The 21,016-nt window shown below is 40.1% G+C and overlaps 1 protein-coding gene across 1 annotated transcript in view; it reads left to right on the forward strand.

Moving 5' to 3' along the window:
- L3MBTL4 (L3MBTL histone methyl-lysine binding protein 4) overlaps window positions 1–21,016 on the forward strand; it is a 547,866-nt gene that overhangs the window by 303,443 nt on the left and 223,407 nt on the right. Inside the window, 3 exon segments of the mRNA XM_010587124.3 lie at window positions 19,557–19,606; window positions 19,609–19,644; window positions 19,647–19,728. Of these exon segments, the coding sequence (XP_010585426.1) occupies window positions 19,557–19,606; window positions 19,609–19,644; window positions 19,647–19,728 (168 nt within the window).

Consider the following 21,016-nt stretch of genomic DNA (forward strand, 5'->3'; position numbering starts at 1 on the left):
GTCCAGGCTTCTATCAAAAATTACTCATCACAGAAAGAACCAAGAAAATCTTAACTTGAACAAGAAACGACAACCAACAGAGATGCCAACAAAGACACATTGTTAGACATAGATATTAGAATTATCTGACAAGAATGTTAAAGCGGCCACCATAAAAATGAAGTTAAGCAATTATGAAAACACTTGAAATGAATGAAAAATAGAAAGTCAGCGAAGAAATAGGAAATCTTAGGAAAGAAATGGAAAACAAAAAAAACCAAATGGAAATATTCAAGCTAAGAAAAAAATAACCAAAATAAAGGGATTATTAGTATTGTATTTCATATCAGAATGGGCCTTTTTTATTATGGTAAGATACACACCCCCCATCTGGATCAAAGGAGAATGAAGAACATCAAGGACACAAGGTAATTATGAGCCCAAGAGACAGAAAGGCCACATAAACCAGAGACTACATCAGCCTGAGATCAGAAGAACTAGATGGGGCCTGGCTACAACTGATGACTGCCCTGACAGGGAACACAACAGTGAACCCCTGAGGGAGCAGGAGAGCAGTGGGATGCAGACCCTAAATTCTCATAAGACCAGACTTAATGGTCTGACTGAGACTAGAAGGATCCCAGTGGTCATGGCCCCCAGACCTTCTGTTGGCCCAGGACAGAAATCATTCCCAAATCGAACTCTTCAGACAGGGATTGGACTGGACAGTGGGTTGGAGAGGGATGCTGGTGAGGAATAAGCTTCTTGGATCAGGTGGACACTTGAGACTATGTTGGCGTCTCCTACCTGGAGGGGAGATGGGAGGGTAGAGGGGATTAGAAGGTGGTGAAATGGACCAGAAAAGAGAGAGTGGAGGGAAGGAGTGTGCTGTCTCATTAGGGGGAGAGCAACTGGGAGTATGTAGCAAGGTGTATATATGTTTTTGTGTGAGAGACTGACTTAATTTGTAAACTTTCACTTAAAGCACAATAAAAATTAAAAAAAAGAGATATACATCCCCATGTGTCTGTCAGTTGGTCATACCATGTGGGCTTGCATGTTGTTCTGATGCTGGAAGCTATGCCACTGGTATTGAGATAAGAGCAGGGTCACCCATGAAGGACAGGTTTTAGCTGAGCTTCCAGACTAAGACAGACTAGGAAGAAGGACCCAGCACTCTACTTCTGAAAACAATTAGCCAGTGAAAACCTTATGAATAGCAGTGGAAGATTGTCTGATATAGTGCCGGCAGGTGAGCCCCCAGGTTGGAAGTCACTCAAAAGACTATTGAGTGCCTCAAAGTAGAGTCCACCTTAATGACGTGGATGGAATAAAGCCTTCGGAACTTTCATTTGCTGATGTGGCATGACTCAAAGTGAGAAGAAACAGCTGCAAACATCCATTTTAATTATTGGAACCTGGAATGTGCAAAGTATGAATCCAGCAAAATTGGAAGTTGTCAAAAATGAAATGGAACACATAAATATAGATATCCTAGGCATATAGGGTCACTATGAGTTAGAATTGACTCGACAGCACTGGGTTTGTTTGGGTTTAGGCGTTAGTGAGCTGAAATGGACTGGTGTTGGCCATTTTGAATTGGACAGTCATTTAGTCTACTATGCTGGAAATGACAACATGAAGAGGAATGATGTTGCATTCATCGTTAAAAAGAACATTTGAAGATTGATCGTGAAGTACAGTGCTCTCAGTGATAGGATAATATGCATACTCCTACAAGGAAGACCAGTTAATATGACTATTATTCAAATTTACGCACCAACCACTAAGGCCAAAGATAAAGAAATTGAAGGTTTTTACTAGCTTCTGCAGTCTGAAATTGATTGAACATGAAATCAGGATGCATTGATAATTACTGGTGATTTGAATGTGAAAGTTGGACACAAAGAAAAAGGATTGGTAGTTGGAAAATATGGCCTTGGTGATAGAAACAATACTGGAGATCACATGATAGAATTTTGCAAGACCAACGACTTCTTCATTGCAAAAACTTTTTTCACAAACGTAAACGGTGACTATACACATGGACCTCACCAGGTGGAACACACAGGAATCAAAATGACTACATCTATGGAAACAGATGGTGGAAAGCTGAATATCATCACTCAGAATGAGGCCAGGGGCCGACTGTGGAAAAAGACCATAAATTGCTCATATGCAACTTCAAGCCGAAGAAGAAAGAAGAAAATCAGAGCAAGTCCACGAGAGCCAAAATACAACCTTGAATCTATCCCACCTCAATTTAGAGACCATCTCAAGAATAGATTTGACATGTTGAATACTAATGACCGTAGACCAGACAAGTTGTGGAATGACCTCAAGGATATCATACATGAAGAAAGCAAGAGGTCATTGGAAAGAGAGAAAAGACCAAGGTGGACGTCAGAGGAGACTCTGAAACTTGCTCTCCAACGTTGACCAGCTAAAGCAAAAGGAAGAAATGATAAAGTGAAAGAACTGAACAGAAGATTTCAATGGGTGGCTTGAGAAAGGAAAACAAAGTATTATAATTACATGTGCAAAGAGCTGGAGATAGAAAACCAAAAGGGAAGAAACAACGTTTCTCAAGCTGAAAGAACTGAAGAAAAAATTCAAGCCTTGAGTTGCAATTGTGAGGGATTCTATGGGAAAAATATTAAACAACGCAGGAAGCATCAAAAGAAGGTGGAAGGAATACACAGAGTCATTATACCAAAAAGAATTAGTCGATGTCCAACCATTTCAAGAGGTAGCATATGATCAGGAACTGATGCTAACGAAGGAAGAAGTCCAAGCTGCATTGAAAGCATTGGTGAAAAATAAGGCTCCAGCAAGTGACTGACTATCAATTGAGATGTTTCAACAGATGGATGCTGCGCTGGAAGTGCTCACATGTCTATGCCAAGAAATATGGAAGACAGCTTCCTTGCCAACTGACTGGAAAAGATCCATATTTATGCCTATTCCCAAGAAAGATGATCTAAGCGAATGAGGAAATTATCGAACAATGTCATTAATATCACACGCAAGCAAAATTTTGCTGAAGATCATTTAAAAGTGGCTGCAACCGTATATCGACAGGGAACTGCCAGAAATTCAGGCCAGATCAGAAGAGGATGTGGACCCAGGGATATCACTGCTGATGTCAGATGGATCCTGGCTGAAAGCAGAGAATACCAGAAGGATGTTTACCTGTGTTTTATTGACTGTGCAAAGGCATTCGACTGTGTGGATCATAACAAATTATGGATAACATTGTGAAGAATACGAATTCCAGAACACTTAATTGTGCTCATGAGAAACCTGTGCATAGATCAAGAGGCAGTTGTTCAGACAGAACAAGGGGATACTGAGTGGTTTAAAGTCAGGAAAGGTGTGCGTCAGGATTATATCCTTTCACCATTCCTATTCAATCTGTATGCTGAGGAAATAATCCGAGAATCTGGACAATATGAAGAAGAACAAGGCATCAGTATTGGAGGAAGGCTCAATACCAACCTCTGTTATGCAGGTGACACAACGTTGCTTGCTGAAAGTGAAGAGGACTTGAATACTTCTTGATGAAGATCAAAGAACATAACTTTCAGTATGGATTACACCTCAACATAAAGAAAACAAAAATCCTTACAAATGGACCAATAAGCAACATCATGATAAATGGAGAAAAGATTGAAGTTGTCAAGGATTTCATTTTACTTGGATCCACAATCAACAGCCATGGAAGCTGCAGTCAAGAAATCAAAAGACGCGTTGCATTGGGCAATCTGCTGCAAAGGACCTCTTTAAAGTGTTGAAAAGCAAAAATGTCACCTTGAAGACTAAGGTGTGCCTGACCCAAGCCATGGTATTTTCAATCACATCATATGCACGTGAAAGCTGAACAAGGAATAAGGAAGACCAAATAAGAATTGACGCCTTTGAACTGTGGTGTCAGCAAAGAATATTGAATATACCATGGACTGCCAAAAGAACAAACAAATCTGTATTGGAAGAAGTACAACCAGAATCCTCCTTAGAAGCAAGAGTGGCAAGACTGCGTCTTACATACTTTGGACATGTTGTCAGGAGGGATCAATCCCTGGAGGACATCATGCTTGGTAAAGATTGGGGTCAGCAGAAAAGAGAGGGACATGATGCTTGGTGAAGTTCAGGGTCAACAAGATGGATTGACACAGTGGCTTCAACAGTGGGCTCAAGCATACCAATGATTGTAAGGGTGGCACAGGACCAGGCAATGTTTCGTTCTGTTGTGCATAGGGTCGCTATGAGTCAGAACTGATGGGACAGCACCTAACAACAGCAATATCATTCATATCACATGGAAGTAAAATTTTACTGAATATCATTCAAAAGCAGCTGCAGCAGTATATTGACAGAGAACTGCTGGAAATTTAGGCTGGATTCAGGAGAGGACATGGAACCAGGGATATCATTGCTAATGTTAGATGGATCTTGGCTGAAAGCAGAGAATACCAGAAGGATTTTTACCGTTGTTTTATTAACTATACAAGGGCATTTGACTGTGTGGATCATAACAAATTATGGATAACATTGCAAAGAATGGGAATTCCAGAATACTTAATTGTGCTCATGAGGAACCTGTACATAGATCAAGAGGCAGTTATTTGGACAGAACAAGAGGATACTGAGTGGTTTAAAGTCAGGAAAGGTGTGCGTCAGGGTTGTATCCTTTCACCAACCTATTCAATCTGTACGCTGAGTAAATAATCTGAGAAGCTGGACTATATGAGGAAGAACAGGGCAGCAGCATTGCGGAAAGACTCATTAACAACCTGTGATATGCAGATGACACAGCCTTACTTGCAGAGACTGAAGAGGACTTGAAGTACTTACTGATGAAGATCAAAGACCACAGCCTTCAATATGGATTACACCTCAACATAAAGAAAACAAAAATCCTCAAACTGGACCAGTAAGCAGCGTCATGATAAATGGAGAAAAGATTGAAGTTGTCAAGGATTTCATTTTACTTGGATCCACAATCAACAGCCATGGAAGCTGCAGTCAAGAAATCAAAAGACGCATTGTATTGGGCAAATCTGCTGCGAAAGACCTCTTTAGAGTGTTGAAGAGCAAAAATGTCACTGTCATGGATTGAAGTATGTCCCCCCAAAAATGTATGTATCACCTTGGTTAGGCCATGTGTGGTTGTCCTCCATTTTGTGATTGTAATTTTATGTGGAGAGGATTAGGATGGGATTTTAACACCACCCTTACTCATGTCACCTCCCTAATCCAAGGTAAAGGGAGCTTCCCTGGGGCGTGGCCTATACCACCTTTTCTCTCTGAAGAGATAAAAAGAAGGGGAAGGAAGCAGAGATTTGGAGACCTTATACCATCAAGAAAGCAGCACCGAGAGCAGAGCACATCCTTTGGACCTGGGGTCCCTGTGCCTGAGAATCTCTTCAACCATGGGAAGATTGAGGACAAGGACCTTCTTCCAGAGCTGACAGAGAGAGAAAGCCTTCCCCTAGAGCTGAGACCTTGAATTTGGACTTTTAGCCTACTTTACCATTAGGAAATAAATTTCTCTTTGTTAAAGCTATCCACTTGTGGTATCTCTGTTATAGCACCATTAGATAACCAAGGCAGTTACCGTGAAGATTAAGGTGTGCCTGAACCAAGCGATGGTATTTTCTATTCTATCAGATGCATGCAAAAGCTGGACAATGAATAAGGAAGACGGAAGAGGAATTGATACCTTTGAATTGTGGTGTTGGCAAAGAATTTTGAATATACTATCAAGTGCCAAAAAACAAACAAATCTGTCTTGGAAGAAATACAACCAGAATGCTCCTTGGAAGCAAGGATGGTGAGAATACATCTTACATACTTTGGACATGTCATCAGGAGAGATCAGTCCCTGGAGAAGGACATCATGCTTGGTAAAGTACAGGGTCAACAAAAAAGTGGAAGACCCTCAATGAGATGGATTGGCACAGTGGCTGCAATAGTGGGCTCAAGCATAACAATGATTGTGGGCATGGCGCAGGACCAGACAGTGTTTTGTTCAGTGTCCATAGGGTTACTAAGAGTCGGAACCTAAAAAGAACAGCAACAACAAGATACACACAAAATAAAAATACCCATTTTAACCATTTTCAAGTGTACAATCTGGTGGCATTAATCACACTCACACTGTTGTGCAGTTATCACCATAATTTGTTTCCAAAACTTGGCCATCACCCCAAACAGAACCTCTGTACCCAGTAAGCAAAACTCTCATTCCCCTCCCCACCAACCCATGGTGACCACTAATCTACTTTCTAGTTATGCATTTGTCTGTTCTGGATATTCCATCTAAATGAGATTATGCAATATTTGTCGTTTTGTGTCTGACTTATTTCACTCAATATGTTTTCAAGGTTCATTCATGTATCAGGACTTCATTCCTTTTTTTGGTGAAATCATACTCCATTGTATGTATATGGAAATGGTGGCTGGATAGTGATTAAGAGCTACAGCTGCTAACCAAAAGGTCAGCAGTTTCAATCCACCAGGCACTCCTTGAAAACCCTATGGGCAGTTCTACCCTGTCCTGTAGGGTGAGTATGAGTTGAAATCAATGATGGCGACAGCTTTGGTTTTTGGGTTTTTTTGTACACATATACCACATTTTGTTTACCCATTCATCTGTTGATGGACACTCGGATTGTTTCTACCTTTTGACTATTGTGGATAATGCTTCAGTGAACATTGGTATAGACTAGGCCTTTTTAAATTAAAAATTCGTGGGCATTTAATTTGTGCTGGTCACTGTATCAAGCCCTTGTATGAATTATCTTATTTAATTTTCACAAAAACTTCTATGAGGAAGAAAGTATTATCACCATTTTATAGATGAATTAGTGAAAGACAAAGAGGTTTTAGTAACTTGCCCAAAATTTTAAAACTAGTAGCTTTAATCCAACTTGCTCTAGTTCTTAAAGTCTATGCTCTTAATCACTATAACTTGTCAGATTGTAATGCCTAATTTGAGTAGTAATTCTCTTCCAAACTCCTAATTGAACATTTCAGCAAGTTCAATAATATCTAGGAAGATTTCACAGGCTGAATTACTCCAGAGAAATAGAAATCTAGAATCAAATTTATTTCATCCAACTCTTTGAACTTTTTGAATTCTATAGATGTAAGTTTCTTTTAACTCTTCTTATGAAATGTTTAATATTCATATTTGTTTTTTACTGTATATGCATTAATTTTTCTAGCACTTGAAATGACAAATAAGTGAAAGTCAGCTATTTTATGAACAAAAGTTAGTCAGAATTAGGAATGTGCCTGTAATATATCTTGACTGCCTTCATTTTAAAGCCATAAGAATTTGAAGAAAATATACCCTAAGACCTTAGAATTGTATATGTATTGATTGATTTTTTTCTCATCTCTGTCTATGAGGATAATATAATAGAAATTGTGTCCCATCTTCAGTAGATAATAGAAAACTATAGTGGTTCTACCTTCTTGGTCTCTATTGCAACATGCATCATTTGTACTTGATTTTAATCTTCATAGAAGTAAAATCAGCAACAATTTGTCATACATTAGCTTTTAAAAGTTATTATGAAAGTGCTATTCCACAATTTCAATAATCTGCATTAAGGTATTTATCATGTCTTTTGGTGCTATTTATCCAAAAAATCAGTTTTTTCTTAAGAATAAAAGATGTGCATTTAGCATTTTTACACTGTGTAAATTTAGACTACCCACATAGTAAAGACAATAGAATTCTGAAAAGCAGTGAGTTATTTTTATAAAGGAAAATGGCAGTGAGGACGAACAGTGTTCAGCTCTTACCAGGAAATAACATGTGGGGACACATGGCGGGGGCAGGAGGGCTGCTTTTCTTTTCTGACAGTTGCGATGGGAGCAGGAGCACCTTACCAGTCACCTCAGCAGAGCCCACCTACCAGAGGATGGGACCCACAGAATAGGGCTCTTGCTGTCACCATGGCCCAGGCCACCTGTGAGGCAGGCCACACTTGCTTGTCTTGCTCATTCTCACTTTCATTGCTGAGCCCCTTTCTTGCCAATTCCTAGCACCCTCTCGTTTGTTAATAACATCCCTTCAGTGCCTCCTTGCTGCCCTCTGTTTCTGTGAGGCAAACCCCTCAGACCTTCTCTTCATGAACGCTCACAAAGGAAGCTGCCTTCCAGACACTCAAACAAATAATTCTTCATCTCTTTGGAAGATAGACAAAAAGACTTTTAGAATCTAGCCCCCCAGCTATGATATGACTCTTGTATATCATCTTATCTAGGTCTTAGGAGGTAAAGAATGTGGTTGGCTTGTAAAATAATTGAAGCTAAGGTATAAAATACATTATGCCTCACCTAAAGGTAAGTTGGAGCCCTGGTGGTGCAGTGGTGAAGAGTTTGGCTGCCAACCAAAATGTTGGCAGTTCTAATCCACCGGCTGCTCCTTGGAAACCCTGTGGGGCAGTTCTACCCTGCCCTGTAGGGTTGCTCTGAGTTGGAACTGACTTGACGGCAATGGGTTTTTGTAGAGATGAGTTAGTTACATTTCTAAGAAAATTCTTTAAAATCTAAATGTGCCTCTCATTCCTGGGATATGAGAGCATATTCCTGGATAAGTGCGCCTCCTGGGAGCTGTTTCTGTTTTGGGCAGCTTCACTTTTCAGAATCAGGAGGAAGGTTGTCAACAACTTGACACTCCTGAAATACTGCTGACTCTGGTTTTTCATTGATATTTTGAAGTGTAGCACTCAAGAGGCTATTTTTTCTTAGCCTTTTCCTTAAATATATAATGCTTCCCAGCCTTTTTAATGTCATGTCACAGAGAGAAAATGATCATCAGTATTTGGGAATGAGAGGGGATTTGGAGCCCTGGAGGAGGCTACTCTCAGCAGGAAGACCTGGTCTGGCAATGCAGGTACGCCAGGCCATACCTGGCCACCCAGAGGTTGTGTAGTGGCACACGGGTTTGGGAGCTGCTGGCGGATAAGCTGTGATAACTCAGTTATGATCTCCATGTGCAAACTGTCCATCTCCCAGGATGGACAGAGCATGTCCCATTGTTTTCAGCAGAATAGAGTATATAGAGTCAGGATCTAGACCTGCCTCTTGGGTGTGAGGAAATGGATGCATTGTTCGTAAAGAAGATAATGTAGTTGGATAAGCAGAAGTTGGTGTCCCAGGGGTTTGGCCACCAGTAGTCATCATCTGGATTCTTGTAATTTGGGCCAGATGGGAGGAATCCAAGATGAAGGTAGGGATGAAAATCAGCAGGCAAAACACGGTAACAGGGAGTTCAGGGCGGGAAGCACTTAGACCAGCCAGGTGGCCTCTGGGCAGTGTGTCCTCCCATGCCCAAGTTGGGATTAGTAAGAAGAAAACTTGTCATGGGAAGGAGGCAAGAAGAATAAAGGGAAGACTTAAGGCTTCAATGTTTGTAGGGCCCCTGAGTTCTAGTCAGGCCAGTAGAAGAGGCATGTGGGAACAGGGACCGAGGCAGATGCCAGGTGAGAACTGGAGTCCACAGGCTGACAGAACTCAGGGACAGGGCTGAGCACAGGCACCAGAACTGGGCTATGCTTCAGGCGTGAGCCTGTGGGCTTAGAGTGAGTAGCTGGGATTGGTGAGTTGGCCCCTGCCTCCAACCAGGATTGTCCCTGGCAATGTGGGAAAACCGAACCAATGGTGGTATCGCTCACTTCGTGCTGAGAAAGGATGAAAGGGAGGAAGATTCAGAGGCTGAGACTCTCCCGGGCCTGCGCAAAATGCTAGGATCCCACATTTGGCTTTCCATGCTGCTGCTTCCCAGCCTCTATCCCCGTTAAAATGAGATGGCAGAACAATTTCAGGAATAAAATAGCTGCTCTTAAAAAGAGAGCCGGACAATTTTTTTAAGGAAGAAAAATATACTGATACAGTTAAACTTTCCGTTTATCCTCAGATGTTAAAACTTAAATATTCTTTAAAAAAAAAACCAGTGTTTTGAATTACAATCTTTTCTATGTTTCCTTCCATCATGGGGTAAGAGTGCCACCAGGACCCCAGGTTTAGATCTGTCAAAAAAGTTCTCGTGTAAAAGTTTGTCTGCAACCGTCTGGCAGCTTTCTGCTTACTGAGCATATCCCGCTGCCTGTTCATTCTGTTTGGCTGTTGATGAGTTGGGGCTGACATGTTTTGTAAATTTTTTGGTTTGAATATGAAATATGCATTTGAAAATGCAGATATTCTACTGTCTTTGACTGTTAAAAACTACCATTTCATATGGCTCAGCCTCATGGTTCCTGCTGTTTCTTCTTTTCCTGCAAACAACAAACGCAAATCGAATTAGGGCGGGAACGGGCAAATGGTTTGCTCAGTCACAAGAGCCAAGCCTCTAGCAAAGGCATTACTGCTCAGGACACCCCTCTCAGCCTGCGAGTTTTAAGCTTGCTTATCCAGGCCTATAAGGAGCCTAAATTTGAATATGATTCTTCTCTATCAGTCAGAAACTGACATTTTTCCCTTGGTCAACAAAGCTTTAAGTCAGAGAAATTTCAGCTTATGTCAGAAATTTTCTAAAGAGACTATGTCTTTTAGAACCATTTTCCCCCAATACCTGGTTTAATTCAAAACTTCAAAAGTAAGTTTAAAATAGTTTCATCTCCCCTAGGACATATGCTTCAACTGTTTTTTGTTTTCCCATGTGTATAGATTTGTACTGAATCATGTAAGTTCTTAAACACACACACGTGTGCATACAGGAGTGAGGGTCTGAGTTTGCAAGAAGGCAGACCAAGGTTCAGGATGCCATCTGCTTCTCTAAACAGCGTAAGTAAGCACAGTGTTGGAATGCAGGAACTTGTTCACAGCAGAATCACAGAGCACGGGTTAAAATCTGTTCAATTATATCCAAAAGCCCCTCCCTGCTTCTTTTGTATTTTGTTTTTTCTCCCATCTTTGCCTTCTTTCAGGTTCTTCGCCAGCATCTTCTTCTGCAAAGTAGGTTTGTGTCATTTAATATGTTCTTTTGAACCTCAAATTTTACTCTGATCTGTATAAACTGGAAATGGTCCTCACAAGCCTTTCCTCAGGGAATTGGAATTCCATCCTAGTGATGCCCTGGGGCCTTGCCTTTAGTTTTGCATACCTTATTATCAGAGAGATAAAGAGGAGCAAGAATGAAATCAGGCAATATGGAGTAGTTAAATGACTTACCACCCCTTTGCCTTGGAGTCAATTCTGACTCGTAGCGACCCTATAGGACAAAGTAGAACTGCCCCATCGGGTTTCTAAGAAGGGCCTGGTAGATTTGAACTGCTGACCTTTCTGTTAGCAGCTGTAACTCTTAACCACTATGCCACCAGGGTTTCTGGTGAAATGGCTAGAAGGCCTGATTTATGAATGAAGATAGAGGGAATCGACATTTCATAGCTGAAGGGTACTGAGCAGGAGGGTCTATGGTCACTGTCCACAAACACTGTACAAATAAGCCTTCTGAAGAGACAGCATTAGTGCCATACTGCATGAATCAATTAGGAGTGATGACAAGAAGTTAAAGAAAAGAAAATTCATGGCCATAATGATCATTAAAAACTCTCTAATTGGACGTATGTATTAGATGGATAGCTTCTAGCAAAAATTCTGAGTGATGGTGTCTTAATAAAAGCTCCACAGTGCTCTAGATCAACATTTCTCAGTCTCCCTTAGGTTAGCCTGATGTCTTCCAATTATTCTCCTCAGACCCTAAATCTCCTTGTTACGGCTTAAACAGACTCCCTCTTCCTGTTACTGGAGACAGGACTTGGTCACAGAGTGGCTCCTTCCCCAGTACTCTAGTATATGCTGACACATTTTCCCCTCACCGTTAAACCAGGCAGACCAAACACTTTTTTGACTTATAAGCACTTGCCCCTGATTCTCTTTGCACAAGCATTATGGCATGGTTTCCTTGACTTTTTGTTTTGTTTTTTTAATTTCATGGTGTTAAACACCTTGTCCTGCTTCTGCCGGCCTGATTGGTGCTAATAATTAAATGAACTATTTTGGGGCTTCCAAGAAAGTGCCAAGTGACCTTCAGAAATTTGCTTAGCCATTTAATCCTATCTTCTTACCTGTAAAATAAATACATTAGTGCCATCTTCAGGTTGTTAGTAATAAATATTAGAAATAATATGTGTAAAACACCTTGTGTTATAATGGACCTATCATATACACTCAATAGGTGGTTGCTGTTTGTTGTTAGATGCCATTCAGTTGGTTCTGACTTATAGCCACCGTATGTACAACAGAACGAAACACTGCCTGTCCTTGCGCTGTCATCACCATCGCTGCTATGTTTCAGCCCATTACTGCAGCCGCCGTGTCAGTCCATCTTGTTGAATGTCTTCCCCTTTTTCAGTGACCCTCTTCTACCTTACCAAGCATGATGTCCTTCTCCAGGATCTGGTCCCTTCTAATAACATGTCCAAAGTACGTGAGAGGAAGTTTCGCTATCCTCACTTCCAAGGAGCACTCTGGCTGTATTTCTTCCAAGACAGACTTATTTGTTCTCCTAGCAGTCCATGGTGTATTCAGCATTCTTCCCAACACCATAATTCAAAGACATGAGTTCTTCTTCCGTCTTCCTTATTCATTGTCCAGCTTTCATATGCATATTAGGCGATTGAAAATATCATGGCTTGGGTCAAGCACACCTTAGTCCTCAAGGTGACATCTTTGCTTTTCGACACTATAAAGAGGGTTTTTGCAGCAGATTTGCCCTATGCAGTGCGTCGTTTGACTTTTTGACTGCTGCTTCCATGGGTGTTGATTCTGAATCCAAGTAAGATGAAATCCTTGACAACTTCAGTCTTTTGTTTTTTTTTTTAATTATTATTGTGCTTTAAGTGAAAGTTTACAAATCAAGTCAGTCTGTCATACAAAAATTTATATACACTTTGCTATATACTCCTAATTGCTCTCCACCTAATGAGACAGCACGCTCCTTCCCTCCACCCTCTCTTTTCATGTCAATTCAGTCAGCTTCTAAGCCCCTCTGCCCTCTCATCTCCTCTCCGGGCAGGAGATGCCAACATAGTCTCATTTGTCTACTTGATCCAAGAAGCTCATTCTTCACCAGTATCATTTTCTATCCCATAGTCTAGTCTAATCCCTGTCTGGAGAGTTGGCTTTGGGAATGGTTCCTGTCTTGGGCTAACAGAAGGTCTAGGGACCATGACCACCCAGGACCTGATAGTCTCAGTCAGACCATTAAGTCTGGTCTTTTTATGAGAATTTGGGACCTGCATCCCACTGCTCTCCTGCTCCCTCAGGAGTTCTCTGTTATGTTCCCTGTCAGGGCAGTTATCAGCTGTAGCCAGGCACCATCTAGTTCTTCTGGTCTCAGACCGATGTATTCTCTGGTTTATGTGGCCCTTTCTGTCTCCTGGGGTCATAATTACCTTGTATCTTTAGTGTTCTTCATTCTCTTTTGCTCCAGGTGGATTTAGACCAATTGATGCATCTTTGATGGCCGCTTGCTAGTGTTTAAGACCCCAGACACCACTCTCCAAAGTGGGATGCAAAATGATTTCTTAATAGATTTTATTATGCCAGTTGACTTAGAAGTCCCCTGAAACCATGGTCCCTAAACCCCTGCCCCTGATACGCTGGCCTTCGAAGCATTCAGTATATTCGGTAAACTTCTTTGCATTGGTTTAGTCCAGTTGTGCTGACCTCTCCTGTATTGTGTGTTGTCTTTCCCTTCACTTAAAATAGTTCTTATCTACTATCTAATTAGTGAAAACTCCTCTCCCTCCCTCCGCCCTCTGCTAACCATCAAAGAATATTTTCTTCTCTGTTTTACAATTTCTAGAGTTCTTATAATAGTGGTCTTATAGAATATTTGTCCTTTTGCAACTGACTAATTTCACTCAGCATGATGCCTTCCAGATTCCTCCATGTTATGAAATGATTCAGTTTCATCATTGTTCTTTATCTGTAGTACTCCATTGTGTGAATATACCATAATTTATTTATCCATTCATCTGTTGATGGGCACCTTGGTTACTTCCATCTTTTTGCTATTGTAAACAGTGCTGCAGTGAACATGGGTGTGCATATATCTGTTTGTGTAAAGGCTCTTATTTCTCTAGAATGTATTCCAAGGAGTGGGATTGCTGGATCATATGATAGTTCTATTTCTAGCTTTTTAAAAAAGTGCCAAATCAATTTCAAAAGTGGTTGTACCATTTTACATTCCCACCAGCAGTGTATAGTGTTCTAGACTCTCCACATCCTCTCCAATATTTATTTATTTTGTATTTTTTAGATTAATGCCAGCCTTGTTGGAGTGACATGGAACCTCATTGTAGTTTTGGTTTGCATTTCTCTAATGGCAAATGATCGTGAGCATTTCCTCATGTATCTGTTAGTTCCCTGAATTTCTTCTTTAGTGAAGTGCCTGTTCATATCTTTTGCCCATTTTGTAATTGGGTTGTTTGTCTTTTTTAGTTGAGTTTTTGCATATCATGTAGATTTTAGAGATCAGGCACTGATCAGAAATGTCATAGTTAAAAACTTTTTCCCAGTCTGTAGGTAAATCTGTTTACTCTTTTGGTGAAGTTGTTGGGTGAGCTTATGCGTTTGATTTTTAGGAGCTCCCAGTTATCTAGTTTCTTTTCTGCATTGTTGATGATGTTTTGTATACTGTTTATGCCATGTATGAGGGCTCCTAACATAGTCCCTATTTTTTCTTCTATGATTTTTATCATTTTAGATTTTATATTTAGGTCTTTGATCCACTTTGAGTTAGTTTTTGTGTGTTACATAAGGTATGGGTCTTGTTTCATTTTTTGGCAGATGGATATCCAGTTATGCCAGCACCAAGTGTTAAAAGACTATCTTTTCTTCATTTAACTGACTTTGGGCCTTTGTCAAGTATCAACTGCTCATATGTGGATGGATTTATGTCTGGATTCTCAATTCTGTTCCATTGTTCTATATATCTGTTGTTGTACCAATACCAGCCTGTTTCAACTACTGTGGGGTTATAATAGGTTCTAAAATCAGTAGATTGAGGCCTCCCACTTTGTTCTTATTTTTCAGTAATGCTTTACTTATCTGGGGCCTCTTTCCCTTCCATATGAAGTTGGTGATTTCTTTCTCCAACTCATTAAAAAATGTCATTGGAATTTGGATCAGAATTGCATTGTATCTATAGATGGCTTTTGGTAGAATAGACCTTTTTTCAATGTTAAGTGTTCCTATCCATGAGCAATGTTTGTTTTTCCACTTATGTAGGTCTTTTTTGTTTTCTTGCAGTAGTGTCTTGTAGTTTTCTATGTATAAGTCTTTTACATCTCTAGTTAGATTTATTCCTAAGTATTTTATCTTCTTGGGGGCTACTGTAAATGGTATTGATTTGGTGATTCCTCTTCGATGTTCTTTTTGTTGGTGTAGAGGAATCCAATTGATTTTTGTATGTTTATCTGCTGCACTCTTCTATTAGTTTCAGTAGATTTCTGGAGTATTCCTTAGGCTTTTCTGTGTATAAGATCATGTCATCTGCAAATGGAGATACTTTTACATCTTCCTTGCCAATGTGGATTCCCTTTATTTCTTTATCTAGCCTAATTGCTCTGGCTAGGACCTCCAGCACAATGTTGAATAAGAGTGGTGATAAAGGGCATCCTTGTTTGGTTTCCCGTCTCAAGGGGAATGCTTTCAGACTCTCCATTTAGGGTGATGTTGGCTCTTGGCTTTGTATAAATTCCCTTTATTATGTTGAGGAATTTTCCTTCTATTCTTATTTTGCTGAGAGTTTTTATCATGAATGGGTATTGAACTTTGTCAATGCCTTTTGTGCATCAATTGATAGAATCATGTGGTTCTTGTCTTTTGTTTTAATTATATGATGGGTTACATTAGTTGTTTTTCTAATGCTGAACCATCCCTGCATACCTGATATGAATCTCACTCGGAATTATTTTTTTGTTTTGTTGTTGAATTCTGTTGGCTAAAATTTTGTTAAGGATTTTTGCATCTAAGTTCATGAGGATTATATGTTTGTAATTTTCTTTTTTTGTGGTGCCTTTACCTGGTGTTGGTATCAGGGATATGCTGGTTTCGTAGAATGCGTTTGGGAGTATTCCGTCCTTTTCTATGTTCTGAAATACCTTTAGTAGTAGTGGTGTTCATTCTTCTCTGAAAGTTTGGTAGAACTCTGCAGTGAAGCCGTCCGGGCCAGGGCTTTTTTTTGTTGGGAGTTTTTTGATTACCTTTTCAACCTCTTCTTTTGTTATGGGTCTATTTAGTTGTTCTACTTCTGTTTGTGTTAGTTTAGGTGACAACTTCAGTCTTTTCCCTGTTTATCATGATGTTGCATACTGGCCCAGTTTGAGGATTGTTGTTTTCTTTATGTTGAGGTGTAATCCATACAAAAGGCTGTAATCTTTGATATTCATCAGTAAGTGCTTCAAGTCCTCTTCAGTTTCTGCAAGCAAGGCTGTGTCATCTGCATGTCACAGGTTGTTAATGAGTGTTCCTTCAGTCCTAACGCCCCATTCTTCTTCATATACTCTGCCTCCTTGGATTATTTGCTCAGCATATGGGTTGAATAAGTACGGTGAAAGGTTACTACGATGACTTTAAACCACTCAGTATTACCTTGTTCATTTCAAATGACTACCTCTTGGGCTGTATACACGTTCCACATGAGCACAATTAAGTGTTCTGGAAATCCCATTCTTCTCAATGTTGCCCATAAGTTGCTATGATCCACACAGTCAAATGCCTTTGTGTAGTCAATAAAACACAGGTAAACATCTTTCTGGTATTCTCTACTTTCAGCCAAGATCCGTCTGATACTAGCAATGATTGTCCCTTGTTCCACATCCACTTCTGAATCTGGCATAAATTTCTGGCAGTTCCTTATAGATATACTGCTGGAACTGTTTTTGAATTATCTTCGCAAAATTACACTTGCATGTGACATTAATGTATTTTTCAATAATTTCATCATTCTGTTGGATCATCTTTCTTTGGAATTGGCATGTATGTGGACCTCTTCCAGTTGGTTGGCCAAGAAGCTGTCTTCCAAATTTCTTGGCATAGATGAGTGAGCATTTCTAGCATCGTATCTGTTTGTTGAGACATCTTAGTTGGTATTCCTTCAATTCCTGGAGCCTTGTTTCTCACCAGTGCCTTCAGTGCTTCTTGGACTTCTTCTTTCAATACCACTGCTTCTTGATCATATGCTACCTCCTGAAATGGTTGAATGGTTTGGTATGGTGACTCTGTGTATTCCTTCCATTATCTTTTGATGCTTCCCAGGTCATTCAATATTTTGCTTATAGACTCCTTCAAGATTGCAACTGGAAGCTTGGATTTTTTTCTTCAGTTCTTTCAGCTTCAGAAATGCTAAGCATGTCGTCCCCTCCAGGTTTTTTTCACATTTCATTATAATACTTCACTTTGTTTTCTCAGCCTGTCCTTTGAAATCTTCTGTTCAGCTCATTTACGTGATCATTTCTTCCTTTCGCTTTAGCTATTCTGTGTTCAAGAGTAAGTTCCATTGTCTCTTCTGACATCCGTTTTGATGTTTTCTTTCTTTCTTGTCTTTTTAATAACTGTTTTGCTTTTTTCATGTATGATGTTCTTTGTCATCCCACAAGTCATCTGGTCTTGGGTCATTAAGGTTCAGTGCATTAAATCTATTCTTGAGATGGTCTCCAGATTCAGGTGGGATATACTCAAGGTCATATTTTGGCTCTTGTGGACTCATTTTAATTTTTTTCAGCTTTAACTTGAACTTGCATATGAGCAATTGCCGGTCTGCTCCTAAGCCAGCCCCTGTCCTTGTTCTAACTGATATTGAGGCTTTCCATTGTCTCTTTCCACAGATGTAGTTGATTTGATTCCTGTGTTTTCCATTCAGTGAGGTCCACCTGTATAGTTGCCGTTTATGTTGGTGAAAAAATGTGTTTGCAATGAAGAAGTCATTGGTCTTGCAAAATTCTGTCATGCAATCTCCTGCATCATTTCTATTACCAAGGTCATATTTTCCAACTACAGATTCTTCTTCTTTGTTTCCAACTTTCTCATTCCAGTCACCAGTAATTGTCAATACATCTTGATTTCATCAATAGGTGGTATGTATTTTTTAATTTAAGTGGTATTTATTGCTTTTTCACTAGAGTGTATATTCTCTAAAGTGCTAGAATGTAGCAGATGCTTAGGTAATTGATTGTTGACTCAATAACTGAATAAATGCATGAACTAATGAATCAGTACCGATTTTTATAAACTGTGGAACATGAAGGTAAAGATGTCCTCCTGTCTGCAGCAAAGGCTGCCGATCCACCACGGTGCTGGTACAGATTCACCGTACAGGGTGGGCCTGGCTGGTATCATCCTAATGGCTCGGCCCCCAATTCCAGAAGGTCTGTTCTAGAGAAATGCTAGTACTAAAGTTCTGGGGTTAGATTGCTTACAGCTTCCTCCTCCCCCCAAAATTCAATCTACTTTAAAATAGAGGAAAAACTGCACTGGCCCTTCATTTCATCACAACCTTAAAAAAGCAAAAGGAAACTTAAATTTACTCAGAATTTATACTGCACTGTGTATCAGCAAATTTGCAGTAAATGAAAAGGCAGTCCCTAAAAGAGAACCAGCTGCCAAGATGTGGATGCTTTTGACTTGGAGCTCTTCTAGATGTAGGTAATGAAACAAAATGATAAATACAGGAGCTACCAGTTAATGGAGAGAGAGAGAAAGAGCGTGCGAGTGTGTGTGTATGGGGGGGGTGGTGGTGGTGATTTCTCATGCTCATTACAAGCCTTATAGATCAGATCACATTTTCCTGACATTTCTCTGGTGAGAAACTGTGAAGCTCAGAGTTAAGTATCTTCCCCAGAGTGGCATACAGATGATCTCCAGGCGTGTCTGTGCTTTACCTCCTCCGCAGCAGCAGAGGAGGCATGGGCCTCTGTAGATGCAGGCACATGGGTGCAGAAATCTAATGGAAACTGCTGATCGATTGGGGAAGGAACCAGAGAATTTGCTCACAGTCAGGTCACAAGAACATCCAGGAGCAGGCATCCAGGGTTTGAGGCTCTACCCTTTCACTTACAAGCTGTCCCTTCACACAAGTTCACTATCTGTAGAAATGAAATGCAGATATAATATTGCTAGATAAACGAATATTAAGAAATGAAAGTGTAATGTTGTCTGATACTGGTGAATATTTTTAGTGAGTGTTTAGTGATATAGGTGGGCAAACCAGGACATAAATATTTGAGGATATAACTTTGGAGTCAACTGTTATATGATGTATTTTCCTTGCTCCATTGGAAGCACATCTTTATGCTATTCCTAAATTTGCAAAATTGTAAAAGCCATATGGGCCGATGAAGCTACCTTTGCTGACCAGTGTGCAGGGTCCAGAACCTGAGGTTTGCTCAGACAAAGGACAACATAGAAAGAAACTGTTATTTGAGTGTGTCCAGTGAGAGAAGAATGGCTCTATTCAGTTTTTAAATATTGGCTTTAAGTCTGTTCCAATGACAGAGAATCCCTGATTTATCACTAGAAACTGACAGCTGTGCTTTTGTTTTTATACAAACCAGTGCTTTTGGCTGCCCATATTCAGACATGAACTTGAAAAAGGAGGCAACGCTTATGATCATCTCAGAGAACAAACACGTGAAAATTTGGATTAGACTCCTCACATTCAGAATCGAAAAACCTCGGTAGTTTGAATTTCAGTGGAAAACATGAAAAGGTGACCAGCCAGCCCAGGTAAGAAACTTTTTGAAAGTGTGAACCAGAAAATAAACCACATAGAACAGTAAAAGAACCAATCTGTATTTCTCAAATAATTATTTTTATTTCTGGATATTATTATGTTTACTGGGGCAGAGAATTCATCTAAGCCTTGGTCTTTTGATCTTCATTTTTACAATATTTTCTATTGCTTCCTCCTCAAAAATTGGAATTTTCCTCTTTCTGAATGTATGTATTGTATGTAAGCAATAGAAAGACTATCTCATCTGTAAGATTCTATGATTCCCTTTTCTCTTTAAAAGCCTTTTTTGTTCTTTAGACTCATCTCCTAGCTGGTACCTCTTTTGGCACATGGACAGATATTTGTCTTAGTTATGCTGAGATTTCCTCTCTTATCTGTTACTTGTCTCTTGTCAGCTTTAATCCAGATGTACCTCACAGAAGGTTTCTTCTTGCTCTAAATACTTTCCATTTTGATTTGTTGATAACACATCATCCTTTTTTTTCCTAAATGTTAACTTATGATTTGAAGTATCAGTTTTTATTTACATATGATTTTCCCTAAGGAGCTGTAAATACAGCCTTATTTGACATATTTTTAACACCTTTTCTCCAAAGAGCTCCATTAAAAAAAAACTATAAACATGTGAGAATCTAACATGAGGTAAAGAATTGGAGATCAGACAGAGACTGAGCCCAAAAGCTGGGCAGAGGGTGAGAAGCAGGTGGTTTTAACACCACACTGTAGGCAGAAGGCAGTCACGTTCAACCGTGAAGGACTCTAGAGCCTCCTTGTGCGAGCTTCAAAGGAGCTGCTGCTGAGGGGCTGCCGTTCCTCCAACACCTTAGAACTTTCTTTTTCTCTCAGCCAGTGTAAAATGGAAGTGCACACGCCTCTCTGTGGATGAGGAGTTTCAGCTATAACACCTCTGTCCCAACAAGAATCCCAAGGATATCCCCAGGGGTCTCTTCTTTGGGAGGATGTGGCTCACAGGATACTCCTATCACATGGATTTTACATCCAAGATTGTGTGCATTTTTTTTCCATGCAGATGTTACATAGCACTTGGGTGACATTTCATTTTTGTCAGATAGCGTCTATTTTTCACTTTGACGGCTCCACACATGGCCGTGTGGGTCAGCTCTCCTCTGGCGTTATCTATTTCCTGTGAGTACGCATGCCTCTATTTTTGTAGCTGCATCTTGCGTTTTCATCATTGGTTATACACCCACTCCTCTTGTTGAAACTTCACAGGGTCTAGTTGTTCTTTTCTGCTATTTCACACCCACACTGTTTACAATT

Source organism: Loxodonta africana, chromosome 11, assembly GCF_030014295.1.
Source record: "Loxodonta africana isolate mLoxAfr1 chromosome 11, mLoxAfr1.hap2, whole genome shotgun sequence".
NCBI lineage: Eukaryota > Metazoa > Chordata > Mammalia > Proboscidea > Elephantidae > Loxodonta > Loxodonta africana.